The 26,624-nt window shown below is 33.9% G+C and overlaps 1 protein-coding gene across 6 annotated transcripts in view; it reads left to right on the top strand.

The window, feature by feature from the left end:
• Positions 1–24,245, top strand: part of LOC132106410 (gephyrin-like) — an 85,872-nt gene extending 61,627 nt beyond the window's left edge. For 2 of the 6 annotated variants that reach the window (XM_059512066.1, XM_059512063.1), the window contains 16 exons: positions 2,909–2,983; positions 6,378–6,440; positions 8,952–8,994; positions 9,728–9,865; positions 10,951–11,043; positions 14,517–14,572; positions 14,661–14,780; positions 16,150–16,208; positions 16,294–16,447; positions 16,844–16,965; positions 17,996–18,083; positions 18,389–18,462; positions 19,227–19,300; positions 19,428–19,531; positions 20,068–20,164; positions 23,676–24,245. In XM_059512066.1, coding sequence (XP_059368049.1) covers positions 2,909–2,983; positions 6,378–6,440; positions 8,952–8,994; positions 9,728–9,865; positions 10,951–11,043; positions 14,517–14,572; positions 14,661–14,780; positions 16,150–16,208; positions 16,294–16,447; positions 16,844–16,965; positions 17,996–18,083; positions 18,389–18,462; positions 19,227–19,300; positions 19,428–19,531; positions 20,068–20,164; positions 23,676–23,809 — 1,494 coding nt within the window. In that variant the 3' untranslated portion in view covers positions 23,810–24,245. The remainder of the gene's footprint in view (positions 1–2,908; positions 2,984–6,377; positions 6,441–8,951; positions 8,995–9,727; positions 9,866–10,950; positions 11,044–14,516; positions 14,573–14,660; positions 14,781–16,149; positions 16,209–16,293; positions 16,448–16,843; positions 16,966–17,995; positions 18,084–18,388; positions 18,463–19,226; positions 19,301–19,427; positions 19,532–20,067; positions 20,165–23,675) is intronic. The other 4 variants (XM_059512064.1, XM_059512065.1, XM_059512068.1 and 1 more) reach the window with 4 other exon arrangements.
• The last annotated feature ends 2,379 nt before the right edge of the window (positions 24,246–26,624 follow it).

The raw sequence follows: 26,624 nt of genomic DNA, 5'->3' as shown, positions 1-26,624 counted from the left end.
CCACACACGACCCTCGCTGAGATAACACACACCGTCACTCAGAACACACTGAGAGGAGAAACACCACACACAACCCTCGCTGAGATAACACACACCGTCACTCGGAACACACCGAGAGGAGAAACACCACACACAACCCTCGCTGAGATAACACACACCGTCACTCGGAACACACCGAGAGGAGAAACACCACACACAACCCTCGCTGAGATAACACACACCGTCACTCGGAACACACCGAGAGGAGAAACACCACACACAACCCTCGCTGAGATAACACACACCGTCACTCGGAACACACCGAGAGGAGACACACCACACACAACCCTCGCTGAGATAACACACAACGTCACTCGGAACACACCGAGAGGAGAAACACCACACACAACCCTCGCTGAGATAACACACACCGTCACTCGGAACACACCGAGAGGAGAAACACCACACACAACCCTCGCTGAGATAACACACACCGTCACTCGGAACACACCGAGAGGAGAAACACCACACCACCCTCGCTGAGATAACACACACCCTCACTCGGAACACACCGAGAGGAGAAACACCACACACAACCCTCGCTGAGATAACACACACCGTCACTCAGAACACACCGAGAGGAGAAACACCACACACGACCCTCGCTGAGATAACACACACCGTCACTCAGAACACACCGAGAGTAAAAACACCACACACGACCCTTGCTGAGATAACACACACCGTCACTCAGAACACACCGAGAGGAGAAACACCACACACGACCCTCGCTGAGATAACACACACCGTCACTCAGAACACACCGAGAGGAGAAACACCACACACAACCCTCGCTGAGATAACACACACCGTCCCTCAGAACACACTGAGAGGAGAAACACCACACACAACCCTCGCTGAGATAACACACACTGTCCCTCAGAACACACTGAGAGGAAAAACACTAGCATCAAATACCAATACAGAAAATATAAGCTTTTCATCTTTACAGTTTGAACTATTTCAGTGACTTCATACAAAGTAAAAATTTTTTCAAAGAAAGGAGTGACATTCTTTCACATGATTTATTTAAATTTTTAGAACATAACCATTCTTTAAGGTAAATGAAAATTAGCAATTTGCTTCAATAGTCTGTTGTAATTTACGGAATTACAGTAATGAGAAAAAAAAGGTAGAAACTAAAAGTACATACTGTAATTTGAACAAATAATTTTCAGGGCTAATCCTGAAATTGCAATCAGCAGTGTTTGAAATCTCTTCTGTTTTGAATGTGTGCTTCACAGTTTTGACAGCAGTGTGTTAGCATTTGAACAAAGTGCTGTAAATCCACAGTGTTGTGCAGGTTGTGGTTAAAGTCATGGGATAAGTGTGTAGAGTTTTGAAAACTGTGTTCAAGCAATGAAAAACGAACTAGAGTTTGGTCCACATGAACTGCTGCTGTGCTGACTGTAGTTAGAGTTTTGCACGTGACTCCAGTTGTGCCCACTGTCGTTTAGCAATCGAAAAAAACTGTAATAATAGGCACGCTATTAAGCAACTAGGCAATAGTGAGAATTGGTCCCTATACTAATCTAAAGCATGTTTTAATAAATTATGTTTTAATCAATAATCCATCCCTCCATATACCATAAATTAGAAGCTTGTACATTATACCGTATTGAGATGTGTCCAAAAAAATGTATTTATTAAAATGTATACATTTTTATTAGCATGATAGCATAACTGAGATATAGTTTTTTTTTCTAATAACATGTGGATTCTATTTATTATTAATATATATATATATATATATATATATATATATATATATATATATATATATATATATATATATATATATATATATATATATATATATATATATATATATATAATTGTAATACAAATTGTATTGTTGATATCATAAAATGGTAGCTATTTTTATTTGTTTTATTTTTAGTTTTTTAGTTTTAATCAATATTCCAGCCACATGCCATAAATTAGAAGCTTATATATTAAATACTGCTACATATATAATATATTATATGTTATGTTTTTTAGCATTCAGTTATGTAGTAACTAGTAAAAAAATACATTTATAAAAACTATTTTTTGTTGATACATTTATATATTAGCATGATTAAAATATACAAAAGTGTGTTCTTTTTCCAGTACAATCCAGTGTGTGTGTGTGTGTGTGTGTGAATGTTAAAATTGAATGTCAAAAAGCTTGCTTTATTGCAGCAATAATAATTAGAAAAAAACTAGAAGTCAATATTTTTTATACTTTTTATTAGTGCAACAGTAGTTCTGCTATTACAACAGCTGCTGTCTTTTTCCAGTAACAATTTATTTATGTTAAAATAAATACTTTTTTGTCAGATTGTACTGTTCTGATGAAATATAGTTTTAGAGACAAATAAACACATTTATAATGATATAACTCTATTTCATTGCTTTTATTTGGTTAGTTTATTGTGTTTTGTAAGTAGCTTGACTGTAGCTGTATTAGGTTCAATCTGAATAGTTTATAACTTGACAAACTACAGTTTCCCAAAACGTTAGTAGCCCTAATAAGTCAAATTGCTTCGAGAAGCTTGATTTGAGTGTTGTTCACTTTGAATCTGATTTCTCCAGCTCCTTGATTTCTTTTCTCTTGGTTTGTTCCTGATCACTCACGATTAACAGCATTAGATCAGTTGCATTGCTTTGAATGCGGGTGAATTTTCATTTCATATTTTCCATTGTACCGGTGCACACCATGGCAGAGTGTTTCATTACTGTGTGTTGCTGGAGAGAGTTGTGTGTGTGTTCATGTTTGTGGCAGCGCATGCTTATAAATGTATTTGACCGAATCTGGATGAATTGTGAATATTGAGAGGTGTGTGTGTGTGTTTCGGGGGAGTGACTGTCCTGTGGCTTCCTCCAGGCGTCGCGGCGAGAGTTCAGAGCACACCTGGATGAGGTCATCACACTCAAGTCAAGGTACTCTACCTTGGACCAGGTAAAGAGCTCATCTTCAATCATAGTTTGAGACTAATTTAGCCTGTAAACATGACTTTAGTACCGGCAGCTACTGAAGCAGCTCAAATACAGGAAAAATCTATTTTGAACACAAACCTACAAAGATAACAGATTTACTATCGTCTTCTAGCCATCATGGCACTACAGAACAGGTATCAGTAGGTTTAAATATTTAGTTTACAATTTCCACCAAAAATTCCAAAAAACAACTTCAAAAATCTATTTTTTTTTACAGTGTTGGTATTAGGAACCAGTATGTTAATCAAATAATGCAAATGATATATAATGTAGAAGTTTAATTTTTACATCATGTCCTATCAAAGTGCAGTGCATTAAGTTTTCCAACAATTTGTCTAAATACAAGCAAAAATGTTGTAAAAATTAAATATTTGGTTTGCTGTTTTACCACCCCCATGCAGCAAAATAAAATATTTTAAAAAGAATTTTAGAGTATGCAAAAAATGGCCAAAATATATATTTCTTAAAGTTTCAAAATATAGTTATATAAATATATGAATATAAATTTGAATAAAGACGATCAGGGTGCATTTAGTTGAATACTGTCTTTCTACAATCAAAATTTCACATTTAAATCAATGTCATCTTGTATGACATCATCAACATTTTATGTTCCATTTGCCGACATTTTAATCCAAAGCGAAATGATTTTGCTCACCTTCACCTCCATTTTTTGTTTTACTCACTTGTGATCTTGTTTGTTTAGAGGATTTAACAGTGTGTTTGCAGAAGTTTGTTTGCTATTATACGTGCTGGAGTTATTTTAGTATCAATGATATAGCAGTTTTTGTAATATATTTATTTGTACAATTTCTGTTGTCACTTGATTTTTAGTTAAAGTGTGTGCTTTTGTCAGTTTTATTGTTTGTTTTTATTTGTTTTAATTTATTTCGTTTTAGTTATTTTAGTACTTCAAGTTAGTGAGAAATGCTAATATTTTATTTCAGTTTTTTTTCCCCCAAGTAACATTAATGTATTTTATTTATTAATGTATTAAATTATTTTTTTATTTAATCCTGACTTCAATGAAGAACATCCCTGTTCCAAAGTTCTTTTCCAAATCCTAGTGAATTCCCTACATATATAGCAGTCTTCTGAGACAGTGTGACTTATTTATGAACATCAACTCCATAGAGTTTGAATGGCATAATAGTTGTTGCAGTGGAGTAAGCACGTGTTAAAGCACATGCACAGTAAATGTAATTTCCCATGATGCCTCAGCACATTAAGATTTTCACCCCATCACTGTCTTAATTTACAGAACAAGCTCCATCACATGGTTTTGTCTTATACATGACACCAGCAGTATGTCTAGATTCTAGAACCATCACTAATACAACTAACCCACACACACTCCACGTTTATTACATATACTCTTAAAAATAAAGAGTGATGCCATAGAAGAACCATTATTTGTTCCCAAAAGAACAAATAATTAACCTTTTGTGGAATGGAAAGATTCCAAATTTGTTCAAGATTCTTCATGGAGCCATCGATGCCAAAAAAAGAGCCTATTTTTAAGAGTGCTTAATGGACATTAAGGGTTTGTCATGTTTTGGGAATATCTTTATTCATATTCATTCCACTTTCATCCACTAAAAAGGTATGCCGAGCACAAATAATTCCATGAACTTCTGAAGTTATGAAACTAATTATCAAGAATAAGACTATTAATTTAAAGATTTTTAAACACCTGATACCAGAATGCCCTTTTTATTTTATATATTTTTTTAAATTACTGATTGCTTAAAAACAACATGAGCTGAAAGATGATTTATCAGCTATCATGTGACATCACAAAAAGAATAAATCATCTTCCTGGCGATTTCTTGTAAACCCATTGCAAATTAGATCAGTATTGTGTTAATTTGCCCACATCTAGGATATTTAATGAGGAAACTGAAACAGTTTGCTGAACTGATATCGTAGTGCTTTTAGAGTTGTTGTAATGAAAGTCTTATTTAGTGTGATTTAATTATTATTTTTTATAATTGGTCTGTATGTACGTGTGTGTGTGTGTGTGTGTGTGTGTGTGTGTGTGTGTGTGTGTGTGTGTGTGTGTGTGTGTGTGTGTGTGTGTGTGTGTGTGTGTGTGTGTGTGTGTGTGAGAGAGAGAGAGTAAAAGAGAGAGAGAGAGCATCCTTCTCTCTGCTTATAATGTTTGTCCGTTGATCTCTGATTTTTTTATTTGTATTGATGCCTCTGTTTCTCTGTTTGTATCTTACTCTGAGTGCACTTTAAAGTCAACATGAAATCAAAATGGACTCTATTTACTACTTAATACATGTTCCTGCAATTGCCGTTATTAAAGTGGATGGCACATGATGTTGACTTTAAACTGTTTTTGTCCTACTGGCTATGTCGTTATCTATAAAGCATTGCTTTAAAGGAATAGTTCACCCAAAAAATTTTAATTTGCTGACAATATATTTAAGGTTATTCGGTTTGTAGATGAGTTTGTTTCTTCATCAGATTTTGAGAAATGTAGCTTTGCATCACTTGCTCACCAAAGGATCCTCTGCAGTGAATGGTAAGAACATCACAAGTAATCCACACCACTCCAGTCCATCAGTTAACATCTTGTGAAGCAAAAAGAAACAAATCCATCATTTAGACATTTTTAACCATTTCATCCGGCTAAAATATGAGGCCATAATCCATAATAAAGCTTCCTACACAGATCTGCACAGATCAAGCACTGTTTCCGAAATAGTCCAAAAGATCTCTAAACAATTGTGTGGGTGGATTTTGAAGTGAGAGACAACATGAAATTTACTTTTTTACTGGAGAAATACATTATTCTGGATTGTGGACTCAGAAACAAAGGTTTGAAAGCAAAAATGTCTTGATGATGGATTTGTTTCTTACAAACACTCAGCTTTTGTCTTCTCAAGATGTTAACTGATGGACTGGAGTGGTGTGCATCACTTGTGGATTATTGTGATGTTTTTATCAGCTGTTTGGACTCTCATTCTGACGGCACCCATTCACTGCAGAGCATCCATTGATGAGACACTGATGCAATGCATCATTTCTCCAAATCTGATGAAGAAACAAACTCATCTACATCTTGGATGGCGTGAGCATGAGGACATTTTCAGCTAATATTCATTTTTGGGGGAACTATTCCTTAAAGGTGTCTCTGTGTGTTATTAATATTTTAACTTGTATTATTCTTGGTGATTTAAATGTAATTGCAAATGAAATGTTCACTAACAACCTAGTTCTTATGACACCTGAAAGCTTTCTCTCTGTCTGTCTGTGGCTGTATCTTTGAGTCGCCTGTCGCTCTGTTTTCTGTGGGACTGTTTCTTCTGTTGCTTGTAATGATGGACTGATGACTTTATCTCCGTAAGCTCCAGTGTAGGTTGGAAGTGCTTAAAGATGATCGCCGTGGCCATAGGACCTTCAGTTCTCGAGTAACTATCCCAGAACAATCAGCCTTTCACATGCCAAACTCTCTCTTTGTCTTCTTCTTCTTCTTTGCTTTTGTGTCTTTCTTTTAGCATCTTATTTTGCTTTTCTTTTTGTATATTTTGAATATGATATGATACATGATTAAATTATGATATATATATGAATATTTCATTTCAAGACTAGGATACTTAAATTTTTCACCTTTAAGTCGTTGTTGTTACTATTTTTTGTCATTCTTTTGATATTGTGATTTCTATAACTGACACTGTATGAGTAGAGTACAAAATTATTGCAAGTAATGCAATGCAAGGCTTTTTTGTAGAATTTCAATTATTAATAAATCTACATACAATGCATAAAAAAAATATTTTTATCTAAATAAAAGATTTGTGTATTTAAATTGCAATTACACCGTTTTAAACAAACAAACTAATAAGCTTGAAGTGAGGCATAATTTTCAGTCATACATAAATAAAAACTGTTCGATTTCTGCACAAATAAATAAGTCTATATAGTATTCACTATTTTATTTTATTTTATTTTGCATAAATACTATTCAGGTAATATTTCTGTCATCAAATAAAATAAGAAAAAGAAGAAGTAAATAAAATAAGGAATCAGGTCATGGGTTTTTTATTTGATTTTTTTTAATTGTTTTTATTTTAAGAACATAAACACATTTTAAATTCAGTCATGCATAAATGAAACTGGTAGGATTTCTGGAATCAAAAAAGGCATAGTTTATTTCATTTATAATTGTATTTTATTTACATATATTTTTAAGTAAATCCATTAAGTTAAAAAGCATGAACATGGTATGACTAGCTGTGAAACAAGCAATATTCAGTTAGTTCAAACGTATGAAACTGAAACAAATTTGATTTATTAATTACTAATAAATTAACAAATGTATAAATCTGATTATTGTATATTTAAAAAGAAACACGTAGTTAATTAGTACTATTACAGAAATCCCACCTGTTTCATTTATGTATGACTGAACAATAAGTTTATTAAACTAAAATGGAAATTTAAATGGATGGAAATTGCATATGCAATATTCAAATACAAAAATCTCAGATATTGATTTAGGCCTACATATTTATTTGAGCATATTATCTGAGATAAAAAAAAAAACTATTATGGCATGAAAAGCTAGTAGCATAAAATTATGGTTTTAGTCAACAACAAAAAAAGTGCTGGTTATTGAACCTATGCAATTCAAATCCACAAACAAAGTTTCAGAAGTTACAGTGTTTCGGGGCTTTTGCTGACCTCACCATCTCGTTTGATTTATTATTCCCTCACTGCTCGCTGCGTTTTGCTCTTTCAGCTGTTCTGTGCGTCTCTCTCTCATGTTTCATGAGCTCTGTGCTGTTCAGGGTCTCGCTCTCGTAATTGTCTTTCTCTCCTCCTTCAGTTCTTCAGTCGTTCTTCTCTCAGCTGTCTGTTGCTCTTCGGGCCGCAGTAGCTCCTCAAGAATATTTCGCTCGCTGTAGTGCTCCAGAGAGTCTATAAGAGCTTTCCTGCCACTGATTATAGGGTGCTTTTAACAAATACAGTCATCACAAACTAGCACTCCAATCCAGAAGGGTTGAGCAACACGTTGAGATTACAGAGAGGACAACAGGAGAAGAACCATAGAGTAGATTGTTTTAAAATCAGATGACACTGAATGTAATGTTTTTGGTATGTAATATTTCTGTCATTAGATATAATGGAAGGCAAACGGGTTTATGTATTTTTGGCCTGGTTTAGATCAGGTCATGTTCAGTTTGGACAGGTGAGAAGTCAGTTAGATGGTATCACTGATACAATACTGTTTAAAAGTTTGAGATCGGTATGATTTAAAAAAAAAAAAACTTGAAAAGAAATCGATCATTTTATTCAGCAAGGGTGCATTAGATTGATCAAAAGTGGCAGTAAATGTTTCAAACAATTTCTATTTCAAATAAATGGCATTCCTTTGAATTTACATTTTTTTTAAATATATATATATATATATATATATATATATATATTAAACAGTTTTTATCATTGATAATAATCAGAGATGTTTCTTAAGCAGTAAATCATCATACTGTATTAGAATAATTTCTGAACGATCCTGTGACACTGAAGACTGAACATTCAACTTTGAATCTGCAGGAATAAATTAGATTTTAAATTACATTCAAATAGACAATGGCTGTTTAAACTGTAATAATATTTTACTGTTTTAGCAGCATTTTTTGATCAAATACATGCAGCCTAGGTAATCAGAAGAGACTTTTTTTTATAAAAAATTACAAATCTTACCGACCTCAATCTCGGTCTTTTTCTCCTCATTACATCCCAGAATTCCCAGTTACATGTTTGTCTCTGCTTTTCATAATGATATGACAGCAGCATGAAATTGCTTATTGTTTTCTGGGGTTTAGTAGCAAACATCTCATTACAGCTCCATGAAAACACAGCAAACAATGAAATATTAACTGGTTTTGTCTCTTTCTTCCCTTGTTTTTTTTCTTCAGGTGCAGTCACGATGCAGCAGCAAAGAAAACATCTTACGAGCAAGTGTGTTTCTTCATGGAATTACTTTTCCTGTGTTTGACCTGCATATGATTATGAAATAAATATATGAGTGCTTTTAGTATTTGTTTTTAAAACAGTATAGAATAATAATATCATATTCAGTGCAGGATTGTTATAGTTAACTAAAACTATAAAATGTTACTTGGCATATAATAAAATGTTAACAGAAATAAAATAGAAAATATTTTTTAATAATAATAAAAACTATATAGAAATATTTTATTAAAAACTATTAAAAATGACACACAACTAAACAAAACAAAAATGTAAAACTAAACTAATTCAAAATATTTAATAAAATCTAAATTATCTTGATACTAAAATAACCCTGATTCGCTGTATATAGTTATATTTATTAAAAAGACAAGATATTTAAAAAACAAAGAATAAATAGACACGCCGTAAATATTATGTTAACGAGACGTCATACAGTTTCTATTTTCTGTGATATTTATTATCGTAAAATGATATGACAAAATACAGCCTCTTTATATATTGGCATCTCTAGATATTAGGATCAGACATGGAACAAACCCACATCAGTTGAACTTTATTTTTGTACTGTTTATATGAAGTGTTGAGGGTTTGTGTGTGTGTGTGTGTGTGTGTGTGTGTGTGTGTGTGTGTGTGTGTGTGTGTGTGTGTGTGTGTGTGTGTGTGTGTGTGTGTGTGTGTGTGTGTGTGTGTGTGTGTGTGTGTGTGTGTGTGTGTGCAGGTCATAGTGCGGTAGACATCACCAAAGTGGCTCGGAGACACCGTATGTCTACATTTCCTCTCACCTCTATGGATAAAGCCTTCATCACTGTGCTGGAGATGACCGCAGTTCTGGGCACTGAGATCATTAACTACAGAGGTACAAACACATTCTGCATTGACTGTTTACCTTTCATTCTGTCTGTCTTTTAATGATTTATTCCTTTAATAAAACACATTTATGGATGCTGGAAGTGAATCCCAGTGTGTGAGATGTAGATCATAGCAGTGTGTGTTAATCTGCTGTGAGACTGATCCTTCAGTAATCTGATGATAGCTTCTTATCTTCAAACCATGTGTGTGTGTGTGTGTGTGTGTGTGTGTGTGTGTGTGTGTGTGTGTGTGTGCAGAGCATCAACTTAATCTTAGATGATAAATAAAAATAGAAAAATAAAACTACAGCTTATTTCCGCCAAACAACAACAAAAAAAAAAATAATAATTTTAACTTTTTAGCAGACAATTCTGGGGGGTTTTCTCTCAAATTTATAAATTAATAAACTCAGTAACTGTGTAAGTCTGAATCGTAAAAAAAAGAAGAAGAAGAAAAAACATAGAAGAAAAAACAGAATTGCAAGATGTTAGCCTGCAAAAGTGAGAAAAAATTGCAGTTACCTTTTAAAAAAAAGAATAATAATAATTCAGTGGTGAAAAACAGAATTGCAAGATGTAAACAGAATTTTCAAGAAAAAATCAACTGCAAGATGTAAATTCAAAGTTCTAATAACAAAAGTCAAAATTGTGATATGTAAACTGAAAAATAGAGAAAAAAAATCAGAATTGTGAGATCAATTCTGAAAAAACATATTGTAAACTCATCATAAATAAATCTGAAATATGAGATGTAAACTCAAAATTATGAGAAAAAAATCATTTGAGTTGTAAACTCATTATGAAAAAAAATCTGAATTGTGAGATGAAAACTCAAAATTAAGAAGAAAAAGTCAGAAATGAGATGTAAAGTCATAAATTTTTTTATTCCTTGTCAGAAATAAGCTTCCACAGAAGCCTGCATTTAAAATGCACTAAATTCACATTTTCTCTAGATTGTTTATTTTTGTATTATGACTACTATTTATTTGTGGGGGTAAATATCAGGCAGCTCATCATCCTCTATGTATTGTTAAAAAGCCTGTTTTACATGCATATTATGTGCTAATAAACACATCTGTCGATGTTCTCATAGACGGCATGGGTCGTGTTCTGGCTCAGGACGTTTATGCCAAAGACAACCTGCCTCCGTTCCCTGCCTCTGTTAAAGACGGCTACGCTGTAAGAGGTGAGCATCGGCATGACTCCACGATTACCCGGCGTTCTGACAGAGCTGGTTAACTCACGCTCTAGTGCTGCATGTTGAAGCATTACTCATGTCTGCTAGAGAGCGACGCTTCAAACGCCTCTCAGGGGATGCATGTCAAATGCTTCATTCATTTCTTATGGACTTGGTGCTGGATGGGAGTTTCCTGCTTAAAAATGTCACAACAAGAACTTGTGCAGAGTAAACTTCAGCACTTGGGGATTTTGCATTAATTGCATATTTATGAGCTCATGAGTATTTACTGACAGTCTGTAAACACGTGTCTGATGTAGGCCATGTTTAGGAAGATTTCTAGCACTTCATAACATTAGGAAGATCTTAACATTCAATTGCTTTAAATTCAATACTGAGCCTATTTTAGTTTCTTCATACCCACAAAATAATACAGTCTTTCAGTCCCAGCAATTTACCAAATTATATCTCTTGCACACACTCTGTACTGCATACAGTTTGCATATTAATGCAAAATAATACACAGTATGTAACAGTAACTAATAACTAACCAGTGTTGGGGAGTAACTAGTTACATGTAACGGCGTTACGTAATTTAATTACAAAATTATTGTAACTGTAATTAGTTACAGTTACTAAGAAAAAATGAGTAATTAAATTACAGTTACTTATGAAATTTTTAACGATTACAAAGGGGATTACATTTGAATATTTACACACATCCACATACAGATTTAACTGATTTATTTCCCAAATTGCACTGACTATTCTGAGACATACCGCCCTAATAATTTCCGGGATGCGGAAATACAGTCTGGTTCGTAGAATCCAGTCATAAAAACGAAATGCCTAACGCGGACGGAATATGCCACATTTTGGATGACTAAATCAAAAGTAGGTCAGTACACTTGAATCAAAACATGACATCGACTAGTGTCTGTGAATATAAAGCCCCAAAAATGCAATATATGACTTGCACATTCTTCGTGTCTGTGGAAATCAGGTGCGGACTGGACACCGGGAGAACCGGGACAATTCCCGGTGGCCTGGCAGCCGATTTTGCCCCACTATTTAATATCATTATTGTATAATTGCCTGCCGAATGTACTAAAGCGATCATTTGCGAATCCGCCATTTGATAATTAAATCTCTAATAAGTCATGACTCGCGCGCTCTCCGCGCCTCCGCAAAACGGTTTGGATTAGACTCAGAGTAATCAATGCGAGAGAGAGAGAGAGAGAGAGAGAGAGAGAGAGAGAGAGAGAGAGAGAGAGAGAGAGAGAGTGGACAGCTGGAGCAGAGAAGCAGAACTCCTGTTCAGGGTTTCAGGTCAGTTTCATCTGTAAAGATGCTTTTTTGTCTTTGTTTTTTAATTTATTTAATCAAGCAGCAGCACGTTGCTCATCGGTCATCACTCAAAATACTATATAAAGGACATCATTATTATCTGTTGTAATGTTACAGTAGTAATTTAGCTGAAAAAAAAATCAGATTTTTTTTATAGGTTTAGGGGGAGCTACGACAGACAACAACACAACCCTTACGAAAATTAACATTTTAATATTTAACTATAAACCCAGGGAAAATGGTTACTATTGTTTAACTGTGGTAACCAAAAATGTAAAATTATTTTACAAATGTATTTATTTAAAAATAAATACAAATCCATTTGCAAAAAAAAACAAGGTTATTTTACTTTTATATAGGCTAATAAGAGCATGGTAAATTTTTGTAAGGGAAAAACATGACTCGTGTACAGTATTAGGATTTTTCTATAAAGATATTGTAGTATTGTAGAGTATTGTATTGTAAAGTATAGTTTTGTTCAATCTTGAGTATTAAAGTCACGAGAGAGATGGATAACAGGGCAAAATAAAGAGACTGAAGAGAAAAATGGAAGTGAAGGTGCAGTTCAGGAGAGAACTTTTAATTATTTTGCATGTCCCCAAATTAAAGATTTAAACCTTTTTTATGTCAGGTCCATACAAAAAAATAGTTTTGTCCATGAATTTGTTTGTGTGAGTTTGAATTTTCCAGTATGAATTTTTTTCCCAGTCCGCCCCTCCAGTAAATTAATGGCAAAGACATGGTTTCATTTTCTACACATAGGCCTACTGAAGCTCGCAGTGTTTTCAACCTCTGCTGCCTCAATATAGGAGTACACGAACACATAAATATAATTTCTAGAACTGCTCTGTCACTTCATGTGCATTTTACTTATTTTGAGAAAACTATCATCATATACAGAGACAGCAGTTTAAAAAAAACACCAATGTTTCAGGAGTTTATTACACAGAATACGTCACATGCTTATTAGATATCTGTATTTAAGTTGATGTATATGCTTTTATTTATTATTCTTTAATTTTCACAAATTTAGAAAGTAATCAAAAGTACTCAAAAGTAATTAGTTACATTACTTTAATAAAGTAATTGAAAAAGTTACACTACTATTACATTTTAAACAGGGTAACTTGTAATCTGTAACCTATTACATTTCCAAAGTAACCTTCCCAACACTGTAACTAACAAATAATAACTTAATAACTTCAGCCATTTCAAACAAGCTTAGATTCGACAGTTACACTTTATTTTGATAAACATATCAACTTCTGTAGCTTTCGTCTAATGTGTTTTTTAAAACATTACACTGTTTGTTTCATAACTTTCAGAGAACATTCAAAAGAAACAAATCCTTAATACTGTTATTAAATAGTTAACAGTTAACAAAATATTTCAAATAGATTAAAAGTCTTGTTTTAAAATGTTCAGAGAACATTCAAAAGTAACGTTCCAATAATGTTTGCAAAATTATTCAAATTGGAACATTCCATTAATGCTTTTTTTTAATGTTATTGTCTGCTGCTTGTTTCAAAATGTTCAAAGAACATTCCAAACTAGCGTCCCTATTATTTCTGAAAAATGGAAAATTAAATATTCCCTTAATGTTTTAGGTAACATTTTTTAAAAACTGTCCATTTTGAACATTACTGAAAACATTCGAAATTACATTTTAAGGTGTCTATAACTTAAGAATGTTACCAAAACATTCTTTGAACTTTCCTTTAATGTTTTAGGTAACGTTATTTGTTTCAAAACATTCAGAGAACATTTAAAAGTAACATTCCCATAATGTTTGTAGAATGTTTACAATGGAACTTTCCCATAATATTTTGGGGAACATTATCTAAACATTCCAATAAGTAGCTAACGTTCAGTTACATATTTCAAAACATTCAGAGAACATTCAAAAGTAACATCCATTACAGAATGATTCAAATGAAACATTCTATTAACGTTACTAGTTGTTTTAAAATGCTCATAGAATGTTCATGTTCATGGACATTTTGAACATTCCGAGGACATCTGAAACCTTTATTCTGTCCATAATTTAATGGAAATGGTATCAAAACGTTCTTATAATATATTCTTTTAGCTGGGAAACAGTAGCATGCTACAATGTTGTCTCTGTGTCCTGGCAGCGGCTGATGGTCCTGGTGACAGATTTATTATCGGCGAGTCTCAGGCTGGAGAGCAGGTGAGAAAAGAAAAGATATCGTTTGAGAAATCCACCTTCAGATGTGAGGAAAGCTATCCATAGGGACTGCTGTAACGTGTGTTTCCAGCCCACACACACCGTGATGCCGGGTCAGGTGATGCGGGTGACGACAGGTGCTCCGATTCCATGCGGCGCAGATGCTGTGGTTCAAGTAGAAGACACCGAACTCCTGCGAGAGTCTGAAGACGTGAGTTACAGCCTGCTGATTCTTCAATAAAACATAGTCATACATTATTAAATCATTTTAATTTATTCTTATGCGCTATCGTTCAAAAGTCTGGGGGCGGTAAGTTATTTTTATGTATTTGAAAGTCTCTTTGCTTGATCAAGGCTGCATTTATTTGATCAAAAATACAGTAAAAAAATTTAAATATTATTACAATAATTTCTATGTAAATATATGATAAAATGTAATTTATTTCTGTGATGCGCAGCTGTATTTTCAGCATCATTACACCAGTCTTCAGTGTCACATGATCTTCAGAAATCATTCTAATATACTGATTTGCTGCTCAAGAAACATTTCTGATTAATATCGATGTTGAAAACTGTTGTGCTGCTCAATATTTTTGTGGAAACTGTGATACAAGATTCTTTGATGAATAGAAAGTTCAAAACAATAACATTTATTTCAAATAGAAATATTTTGTAACATTATAAATGTCTTTAATGACACTCAATTTAATGCACACATGATAGATAAAAGTATTAATTTCTTTCAGAAAAATCTTACTACCTCACATTTTAAGAACTGGAACTGGAACTGAGTGAAATGAATCTTTATTTCCTAAGGTTTATTGTGGTCATTTAAAGTTATGAATGCACACTATATAATATTATAACATTTATGTTTTTAAGAAGTATATTGTATTTTCATATAAAATAAATGTTGTATAATAAATATATGTGACCCTGGAGCACAAAAGCAGCCTTGAGTCGCTGGGGTATATTTGTAACATAATAGCTAAAAAAAACATTGTAATGGTCAAATTTATACATTTTTCTTTTATGCCAAAAGTAATTTGGATATTACGTAAGTAAAGATCATGTTGAAGATATTTTGTAAATTTCCTACCATCAAACCCTAATTTTTGATCAGTAACATGCATTGCTAAGAATTTCATTTGAACAACTTTAAAGGGGATTTTCTCAATATTTTTTTTATTCTAATAGTTGTATCTCAGTCAAATATTGTCAGATCCTAGCAAACCATACATCAAAGAAAAGCTTATTTATTCAGCTTCATGGTGATCTTAATATCAAGAAATTGATTCTTATGACTGGTTTTGTGGTCCAGGGTTACATATTGACTATCTATTTTTTTTTTTATGTATATACAGTATAATATACAAAATATTTATAATACAAGTATACAAAATTGCAGAAATGGGATGAACTTATTTTATCAAATGTTTAGTCAAATTCTACCAAAATTATTTGAAAAGTGTGAGGAAATGAATTAGTACTGTTATTCACTGATGATAATAATCTGAAAATATTTCACTCTGCCATTAAATACCAGCTCGGCTGTCAGTTATTATCTGTTTATTTCTCAGGGCACAGAAGAGCTTGAGGTGCGGATTCTGGTTCAGGCTCGTCCAGGTCAAGACATCAGGTGAGCGTCTGTGAGCGTATCCCAGCCTGACTGTGTGAGTCTCGGATGCGTCTGAACGAGTCTGTCCCGTCTTCTGCTTCTGCAGGCCCATCGGTCACGACATTAAGCGTGGTGAATGCGTGCTGGCCAAAGGCACTCACATGGGCCCGTCTGAGATCGGGCTGCTGGCAACGGTGGGCGTCACAGAGGTGGAAGTGCAGAAGTTTCCAGTCGTGGCTGTGATGTCTACAGGCAACGAGGTGCCACTACAACACACACTGCTCTTAAAATCTCCACTGTTTCTTCTAGACAGCAATTAGATCTAATGGGGATCCTCTAGCTTTCTCTCACACTGTAAAAAATATGATCTTACTGATTTTTTCTAATCAGTGCTATAGAGGAAACAGAAAAAGAGGCTGTGTTGTCCTATTTTTCTGTTTGTTAGCAGGCATTAAAAAATATAAAAGTTCAAGCTGTAGTTTTCATAAAAACCCAGACGCTGTCAGAATTTTGCTGGATCATTCGGTGGACTTTTGCTGACATGTTAGTGACAAAAGCAGTGCTAAAACGTACTAATTAAGAAATTCCTGAGCAGCAAGCGGTTAGCTTGTGTTTCATGTACAGTATATGTATGTATTTGTGTATGTATATTTCAGCTGCTGAACCCAGAGGACGATTTAAACCCTGGTAAGATCAGAGACTCGAATCGCTCGACGCTGCTTGCCACCATACAGGAGCACGGATATCCCACCATCAACCTGGGCATCGTGGGAGACAAGTGAGCAGCTTCCAGCCTTTAGACAGAAAAAATAGTGTGTAAAATATATAAAAACAGGGGGGAAAAATATACATTTTTTACCAATCAGTTTTTGATCAATGAATGTATCTGTCATATGTCAAGTCACCTTTATTTATACAGCGCTTTAAACAAAAAAGATTGCGTCAAAACAACTGAACAACATTAATTAGGAAAACAATTGTTTTTTGTTCCTAAGCATATTGTACCAACAAGAGTACATATAACCAAACTTGTCAGGCCAAATATGCAGAAAGGAAAGAGTACTGAAAAACATTGTGCATGGCAGACAATTGAATAGTTAGCATTGTTTTTAGGTTTAAATTTAATGTCAGTTTTAAATGTAAAAAAAAAAAAAACTGTTTTTTTTTAAACCATTTGACTTGAGTAATGAGAAAACATCAAAACTGCATCAAAGTTCAACTTCAATAACACCTTTGGATCACATCAGCATCAACAAAATGAGTAACAATCTTAGCTTATTTTTGTAACCTTTTCAATTCTCTCCCCCCAAAAAGTGTGCATATATTAAAATAAATGACTAATGGAGACTCATTTCAGGGGCATTTTTACAAAAATCATAAGCATCTTTCACTGAAACACAAATGACTTAACTAGGTAAACTGCTAAACTAGGTATTAAACCTCCTTCTCTATATTTATCATTTTACTCCAGCAAGCAAAATACATATATTATTGCAACTAGGACTTAAATTATGTACCATGCATGCACCCTAAATTCCTGAAATGGTTGTAAAGGAAAATTATAACTACAGCCTCATGGAATTGCATGTAATATTGTTAAATCTTGGTAAACTTATGTTTAGTTCACAAATTAAAAACACGAATAAATGAATTCAATATAGTTGTATAAACCCCCCCCCCCCCCCCCACCCCACCCCCTTTATTCAGTTTATTACAGTTATTGCATTTGATTTTGGTATCTTTAAGGCTATAAATCATGTTTTGGTGGCATCAGTTGTCATGGTTACTGTAACCGTGGTTCCCTGCAGCCCTGATGACCTGTTGAACGCTCTGAATGAGGGAATCAGCCGCGCTGACGTCATCATCACCTCAGGGGGCGTGTCCATGGGGGAAAAGGTACAAGAGTTCGTGCATGTGCTCTGTGAATTTAGTTGACAGTTTTAGTTTTAGGAAGATGCATGGAGAAGCATGACACTTTGAGTTTACTTTAGTAATAACTTTATACTGACATCTAGTGGCTGGATTGCAGTAAGACTGTCACATCAAAGAGATCTACTGCTAAAGAAATGAGGTGCCTATCAAGTATATTAAAGAGAATATAATTAATACAATCAGGCATTGGTGATATATATATATATTTTTTTTTTATTGGTTCAAGTTTAGCAGATCGTTAAGATCATTGTAAATGGATGTTTTAACAGGATTACCTGAAACAGGTACTTGATATCGACCTTCATGCTCAGATACACTTTGGACGTGTCTTCATGAAACCAGGGTGAGTTTTTGAAGAAACCGGTGACATCTGCGTGAAGATTGTACAAGTAATGCACAATCAGGGTGTTTCCACTTCTGAAACCGCATGAATTGAACCAAACACTTTAATTTAATGAAATCTTTCAAAAAATAATAATAATAAATAAATAAATAAACTTCTAACTAAAAATATTTTAATCACATTATTTTTATTGCCATTTATTTTTATTATAAAATAAAATGTATATTTTTATTTAAATTAATAGAATAATATAAAAGTATAGTTTATAATACTGTTATTATACATTATAGTCTTTATCCACTTTTAATTAGAGCAAAATTTAATCTAAAAAAAATTCAAACTTGGTTATCAGTTCATTTAATCCAAAGTACTACATTTTATTTATTTCATCTTATTTTAACCATGTATTTTATTAAAATATGTTTTATTACCATTTATTTAAATTTTAAATTAAATATATTCAATTACACTTATTTTAATACTATTCTGTTTTAATTGAAATTATAAAGTTCAAATGATAAAATTTAACAACTCCAAAGAGACAGCCTGGATGTCAGTCCATTTAATTCATAGGAATGTATATTTATTTTATTAAAATGAATAGAATAATAGAATAGAATAGTTTTAATACTAAACTATAAGCGTGTATTGAGATGGTCTCATTTCAGATGACATGCTCTCAGTGTGAAAATGCCTTGATCTTGAGTGTCAAACGATGAAAATGAGTTCACGCGGGTATTGAGCTCTGGTTTGTCTTCCGTTAGTCTCCCCACAACATTTGCCACTCTTGATATGGACGGGTCTCGAAAACTTATCTTTGCTCTGCCAGGTAGGGACGGTGAGAGAGTTTATTGGTGTATTTTTTCAAAACACATACTAGTCTGTAATCCCAACACATAGATTTGGCTATTTTTTCATGTATTAGTGATTGATCTGTGTGTTTGTGGCTCTCTGGTGATTCACAGGTAACCCTGTGTCAGCGGTCGTAACATGTAACCTCTTCGTCATTCCTGCCTTGAGGAAGATGCAGGGAATCTTAGACCCGCGACCCACTATAATAAAAGCCAGGGTAAGATCACCTTCAACCTTCAACTTTACATAGAATTATATAGGACCTTTATATAAAGTGCTCTTCAAAAGTTTGGGATCAGTAGGATTCTTCTGCTCATATACAGTACAGTAAAAAATACAGTACAAATCGTAATATTGTGAAATATTATTAGAATTTAAAATAACTGTATTCTATTGTAATATATAGTAACATGTAATTTATTTCATTCCTCCAGTCCTCCACATGATTTTCAGAAATCATTCTAAAATGATGATTTGCTGCTCAAAAGAAAACTGATACATTTTATTTTCCAAGATTCTTTATTGGATAGAATGTTCAAAAGAGCAGCAGTTATTCAAATTTTTTTTTTGCAATATTATAAATGTATTTACTGCCACTTTTGTTCAACTAAATGCATCCTTGCTGGATAAAAGTATTAATTTACAAAATAAAAGAATATGTCAGTGCATGAATTTCAGAACATTAATTGCAAAACATTCAAATCTATTGACAGCCTTGGTAACAACATCTGAATTGTGCTTAATTGTTTCCAGTTGTCATGTGATGTGAAGCTGGATCCCCGTCCGGAGTATCACCGCTGTATTTTGACATGGCACCATCAGGAACCTCTGCCATGGGCACAGAGCACAGGTCACACATTACATTAATATTATTATTATTATTATTATTACAGAAGCGACATTTAAATTATATTCCTTCTTGATTTTTCCTTTCAGAATGTTGAGTTTTGTTTAGATTTATTCTATGTTTTAGACTTTTTGAACAATTGTGCAAATGTCATGCCAATGTAAGAGTTTACCAATCACCTTTGATTTCAGACAATCAGCTGTAGTTTATAAATATATATATATATATATATATATATATATATATATATATATATATATATATATATATATATATATATATATATATATATATATATATACAAGTTTTTATTAATATTTTGAATGACTTTTTTTTTACTTTTTTTATTTTTTGTTTTTATTTTAATTTGATTAATTTTTTTGTGTGTTTTTATCATTATTAGCAGTTTTATTATTATAGTTTTTAATGTTAATACAGTTTTTATGTTTATTTCAATTGTAGTTATTTTTGTACATCAAGTTCAATTAAAAAGCACAAATGGCATAGCAGCTAAGTTTAAGGGGTTTTATTTTATTTCCGTTAAGTTTAAATTATTTCCAGTTGCAAAAATGTTGTTTATGGTTTTATTTTAAACTATAGTCACCCTGATCCATATATTTTCATGCATGGTTACCATGATTTAATTGTTAAAGGGATAGGTCACCCAAAAATGAAAATTATGTCATTAATAACTCACCCTCATGTTGTTTCAAACCCGTAAGACCTCCGTTTATCTTTGGAACACAGTTTAAGATATTTTAGATTTAGTCATGAGCTCTCAGTCCCTTCATTGAAGCTGTGTGGACGGTCTACTGTCCATGTCCAGAAAGGTAAGAAAAACATCTTCAAAGTAGTCCATGTGACATCAGAGGGTCAGTTAGAATTTATTGAAGCATCGAAAATACATTTTGGTCCAAAAATAGCAAAAACGACGACTTTATTCAGCATTGTCTTCTCTTCCGTGTCTGTTGTAAGAGAGTTCAAAGCAAAGCAGTTTGTGATATCCGGTTCGCGAACGAATCATTCGATGTAACCGGATCTTTTTGAACCAGTTCACCAAATTGAACTGAATCGTTTTAAACGGTTCGTGTCTCCAATACGCATTAATCCACAAATGACTTAAGCTGTTAACTTTTTTAATGTGGCTGACACTCCCTCTGAGTTCAAACAAACCAATATCCCGGAGTAATTCATTTACTCAAACAGTACACTGACTGAACTGCTGTGAAGAGAGAACTGAAGATGAACACCGAGCCGAGCCAGATAATGAACAAAAGACTGACTCGTTCACGAGTCAAGAACCGGTTGCATCGGTTTTCGGATCACCAGTAGTTCTTTCTGACAGTTCGATTCAATAAACCGGTTGAAGAAAACGGTTTACCGGTTCTTTTGCGCTCGACGTAATGGCGTGTGTGTCGGTTTGCTTCACGCTGAATCACACATGCGCAGTATCATCAGCTCCTCCGTTCTCGAATCGGACACGTCTGACAGAAACGGTTCTTGACTCATGAATGAGTCATTATCTGGTTCGGCTCGGTGTTCATCTTCAGTTCTCTTTTCACGGCAGTTCAGTCAAGCCCCTTTCACACTGCCATTCCAGCAAATACATGGGTAAAGTGTTCCGGCAATTGTTCCCGGGTTGCTAGATTCTGCACTTTCACACTGCCAGTGATTACCCGGGATATGTGCGTGCTTTCACACACAACCCATGAAGATCCCGTAACGACACGTGACATCAGGGCGTGACGTGTAATGTACGAGTCGAAAACGCTATACTTTATACTTTATACGCTATACGTTATACTTTCACTGAAGCAAGCGAACGATCTCGGCGTCAGCGTGGAAAGTGAGGAACTAACTGATCTCTGCTTCATTACATTTTGCACTTATATTTTCGTCGCAAACGTTGATCTTCCTTCAAAACAGCCAGTAAAAGAGTCGCGCAATAACGCGGGTCATCACTTCGACACAGCATTAGATCTGGCTTTTGTTCACACATCGCTCGTCCCGGGTTGAACCCGACAATGTTAGGTCCCCGACCCGGGTTTAATGCCGGAATCAATCCCGGGACGTGTTTGCTTTCACACAGAAGGCGACCCGGCAATGTTCCGGCAATATGCCGGGTCCGACGTGCAGTGTGAAAGGGGCTTCAGTGTACTGTCTGAGTACATGCATTACTCCGGGATATTGGTTTGTTTGAACTCAGAGGAAGTGTCAGCCACATTAAAAAAGTTAACAGCTTAAGTCATTTGTGGATTAATGCGTATTAGAGCTGCGAACAGTTTAAAACAATTCAGTTCGCTTTGGTGAACTGGTTCAAAAAGATCCGGTTACATCGAATGATTCATTCGCGAACCGGATATCACAAACTGCTTTGTTTTGAACTCTCTCACAACAGACAAGGAAGAGAAGACAATGCTGAATAAAGTCGTAGTTTTTGCTATTTTTGGACCAAAATGTATTTTCGATGCTTCAACAAATTCTAACTGACCCTCTGATGTCACATGGACTACTTTGATGATGTTTTTCTTACCTTTCTGAACATGGACAGTATACTGTACATACAGTTTCAATGGAGGGACTGAGAGCTCTCGGACTAAATCTAAAATATCTTAAACTGTGTTCCGAAGATAAACGGCGGTCTTACGGATTTGGAACGACATGAGGGTAAGTTATTAATGGCATCATTTTGCAAATTGGGTGAACTAACCCTTTAATTACAAAATTTGCATTAAAAATGCATATTATAATTAAAAAGAAAATAATAATAATAAAAATAATAATAATTGTAATTTTGTGAAGAGAAACTGATTTGATTTGGGATATATATTTGAAAGAAATGCATAAAATAATATAAAAATATATAATAAATTTACAGCTGTTTAGATGTAGAATTTATTAGTGTGTATATATAAATATGTCAATGAGTGTGTAGAGGGTTGCTATACACTCTTACTTTCTCATGTTTGTGGATATAGCAAGATGTATGTTGGTTCCTCTGACATTAGTGGGGTCTGGTTGAAGGCACTATATGTGTCCCTGCAGCACAAAAAGTATAGTCAGAAGTAGCACAGATAAATATGTAGCAATAGCCAACAATACATTGTATATGGATCAAAATGATCGATTTTTCTGTTATGACAAAAATCATTAGGGTAATAGGATCACATTCATAGCATATTAAGTAAAGATCATGTTCCATTAAGATATCTTGTAAATTTCCTACCATAAATATATCAAACCTTCATTTATGATTAGTAATATGCATTGCGAAGAACTTCATTTGAACAACTTTAAATGTGTGGGTTTTTTTTTTGCATCCTCAGATTTCAGATTTTCAAATAGTTGTATCTCAGCCAGATATTGTCCTATCCTAACAAACCATGCATCAATGGCAAACTTATATATTCATCTTTCAGATTATGTAAAAATCTCAATTTTAAAAAATTGACACTTATGACCAGACTCCAGGGTCACATATTTTCATGCTTTTCTCCATCTCGTCTTCCTCCAGGGAACCAGGTTAGCAGCAGACTCATGAGCATGCGCAGCGCTAACGGACTCCTGATGCTACCTCCCAAAACTGAGCAATACGTGGAGCTCCACAAGGGCGAGGTGGTGGACGTCATGGTCATCGGCCGTCTATGATGACAGAAGCGTCCCGACGGAGGGAGAGCGACGGTGGTTCACGGTGCATGTTCACCTATCATTGACTGTAATATGCAACGGCACAGCTAGTTTTTATTGATTTGGATAACGCTGAAGTATAGTCAACATCTTGATCACAAAACTAGATACATATGAGAAAAAAATTATTATTTCAAAGAAAGAAAAAAATATACTTTTAAATGATAAAATCTAATTATGAAAAGACATTTATTCTGTATTATTATTGCATTTTTCTTCTCATTATTATTAATTATTATTAATATTATTATTATTAAGGCAACTTTGTTCTTTTCATTGCAGTTGCTTTGTGTGTTCAATGCTAGATCTTATAGCTGTAGCATTTTAATAGAAACTGAAGGTGCCTGCCAGGAGAGTGAGAAAAAAAAAAGAAGAACATTATTCCCCATTTAATGCAAAAATATGGACTCTGGAGGGTGGCACTTTTTGTCTAATGTGTCATTGACATGACACTTTTACTTTTTCTCCCATTAGTAGGCATCATTATGACATCACAAAGAGCTTTGCTTGTCGTTTATATCTCGTGAGTCTTGTTTGTGTGCGCAGTGCCAAACGCGTGGGTGCACGAAGGGCTTGTGCGGGGGAACACGGGCCTGGTCACCCAATCCCTGAAGCTTCCTTATAATCACATGACCTGGTGTAGCCCCGCCCCCGTCCCCCCAGGGGGCGGAGTCACAGGCGAACGTTTTATTTGAATATACTTTAAAAGACACTAGGAAAAAAGAAACCACAGCTTATTTAAGTGCTGACTGCCTTTTTAATCAACTACACAAAAATGTACAGTAAAAAACGAACAATTGAATTGTACAGATAAATGTGACCAGCACTCCTGCGGAATATGACCAAGCAATGAGGAGACATTGAACAAATCTGTATAATAACATTTTCTGTAACGATAAGATTCTAATGAGAGAGAATACAATAATGAAATCCTTGATCATTATATAAAAATAGCATTGTGAAATTTTCTTGTAATAAAATGAATAAAAGCATAATTCCTTAATGTGTGTGATTTTATTTATTTTATTTTTTTTACATTTTATGTTGTGGCAAATTACCATTCTCTGCAGTGTTTTGGACAGCTTATATTTATTTAATGGTTTATCTCTAGCAGTTTAATCATGAATTACAGATATTATTAGTCAGGAATTAAATCTGTGTTGTAGTTATAGATAAACATTAATTTTCTCAATTGTGTTCAATGGCTGAGACTGATGGATATTGAGAATTTGGAGAAAAAGTTTTTTTATATTTACTTAATATCAAATATAAAATTTATATTTTTTAAACCATATGTGATTTTTTTGTAATTAAAAAAATAATAGCTATATATATACACACACACACACACACACGCACACACACACATTTTTATTATTAACCTTTAATGAAATTAGTGAAATATTTTTAATAAAATATATGATTAATATACATCATATACCTACAGTATGTATCATATTATTGTAGTATTACTAACATATTGTATATCATGCTATCTCAATTTTATGTTTATTATTCCATAGACTATGAGATTTATTAACAAATTTGATTTATATACAGATTTGTAGCCTGTATAGGTTATGAGATATGAATAAAAATGATATGTTTAGTTGTAGAAACTATCAGACGGTCAGATGTTGGTCAGACTCGTGGTCTGTCGGGTTTAGAGCAGATTACTGAACTCATGAAGTCACCGCTCATCCATATTAGCCTCAGACGCCTGAGCTGTGAATGCTCACACGTCCACTGGACCTGAGTGAAAACACCACTGGAATCACCGCTTTCTTCACCAGCAGCCACTGGTGAGTAATAGCTTCTTCAGGATAAAGTCAGTTTTGTTTGTATTTATAGTTATTGGCTGTGTGAAGGTTGCTTTGCTTTAGTTGATGTTGGGCTGCTGTATGTTAATGTTGGGTCACAGAAAGGTCAAGGGTTCAAACCCCACAAGGGTTGATACATAACTGTCCACACTGTGTTCATCTGTCAGCTTTGCATTAAAAATGCATTGAAACTGAAGTGAAATTCAGCAGTGCATGAGCATCACTGCAGGTCAGGAAGGACTAGAAGAAAACGTGCGAGAGCTTAATAAGTTTATCTACATTAGTGGCTCTTAAAAGGTCTCAGGGGTCAATTACTGCTGTATTTATCGAAACTGTTACGGGTGGTTTAATAACCACATGCAATGAAGTGAATATTTCACTCAATCCCTCACAAAAATTAGCAATTGTACTTTAAGTTTCTGTCAAAATACCTAAGTTACTCACAGAAGCTTGCTTTCTGTCATTTTATTTGTTAAATATTTACTATGGCAGTGACGCAAATATCATGTTTGAACAATTTTCAGAAACAGAAATGGCAAGTAAAATTTTATCAAATATGAAATTTGAAAGCAGAAAAACTGAAATAGTAGATAAATACTCCAATAATCATAGTTTTATTTATAAAATTGAAAAGTCATTTTTAGAGTGGAAACAGTGACATTTCATTCTTGTTTTTAATGCATGTTTGGTAAGGTTTAAGTTATTTATAGGCAACTCTATTTGTAGATCAACTGTCTTTTAATTAGATGTGCAATAGTAAGAGACAATCTGTTAGTATTAATTTAGATATTGTGTTTTATGGGAGATATGAACAAAATAGATGTCCATGCAGCTTGTCTAAATCCTCTTGAATGTTTAAGGAATTAATTTGTTTCCCTGAAACCTGCTTGTAGCTCGATTTATGTGAGTCTGCAGGTCCTTGTGTGTGTGTGTGTGTGTGTGTGTGTGTGTGTGTG

This window comes from Carassius carassius, chromosome 27, assembly GCF_963082965.1.
Source record: "Carassius carassius chromosome 27, fCarCar2.1, whole genome shotgun sequence".
Taxonomy (NCBI): Eukaryota; Metazoa; Chordata; class Actinopteri; order Cypriniformes; family Cyprinidae; genus Carassius; species Carassius carassius.
Note: the sequence above shows the minus strand (reverse complement) of the source record. Positions and strands in the feature narration are given on the sequence as shown.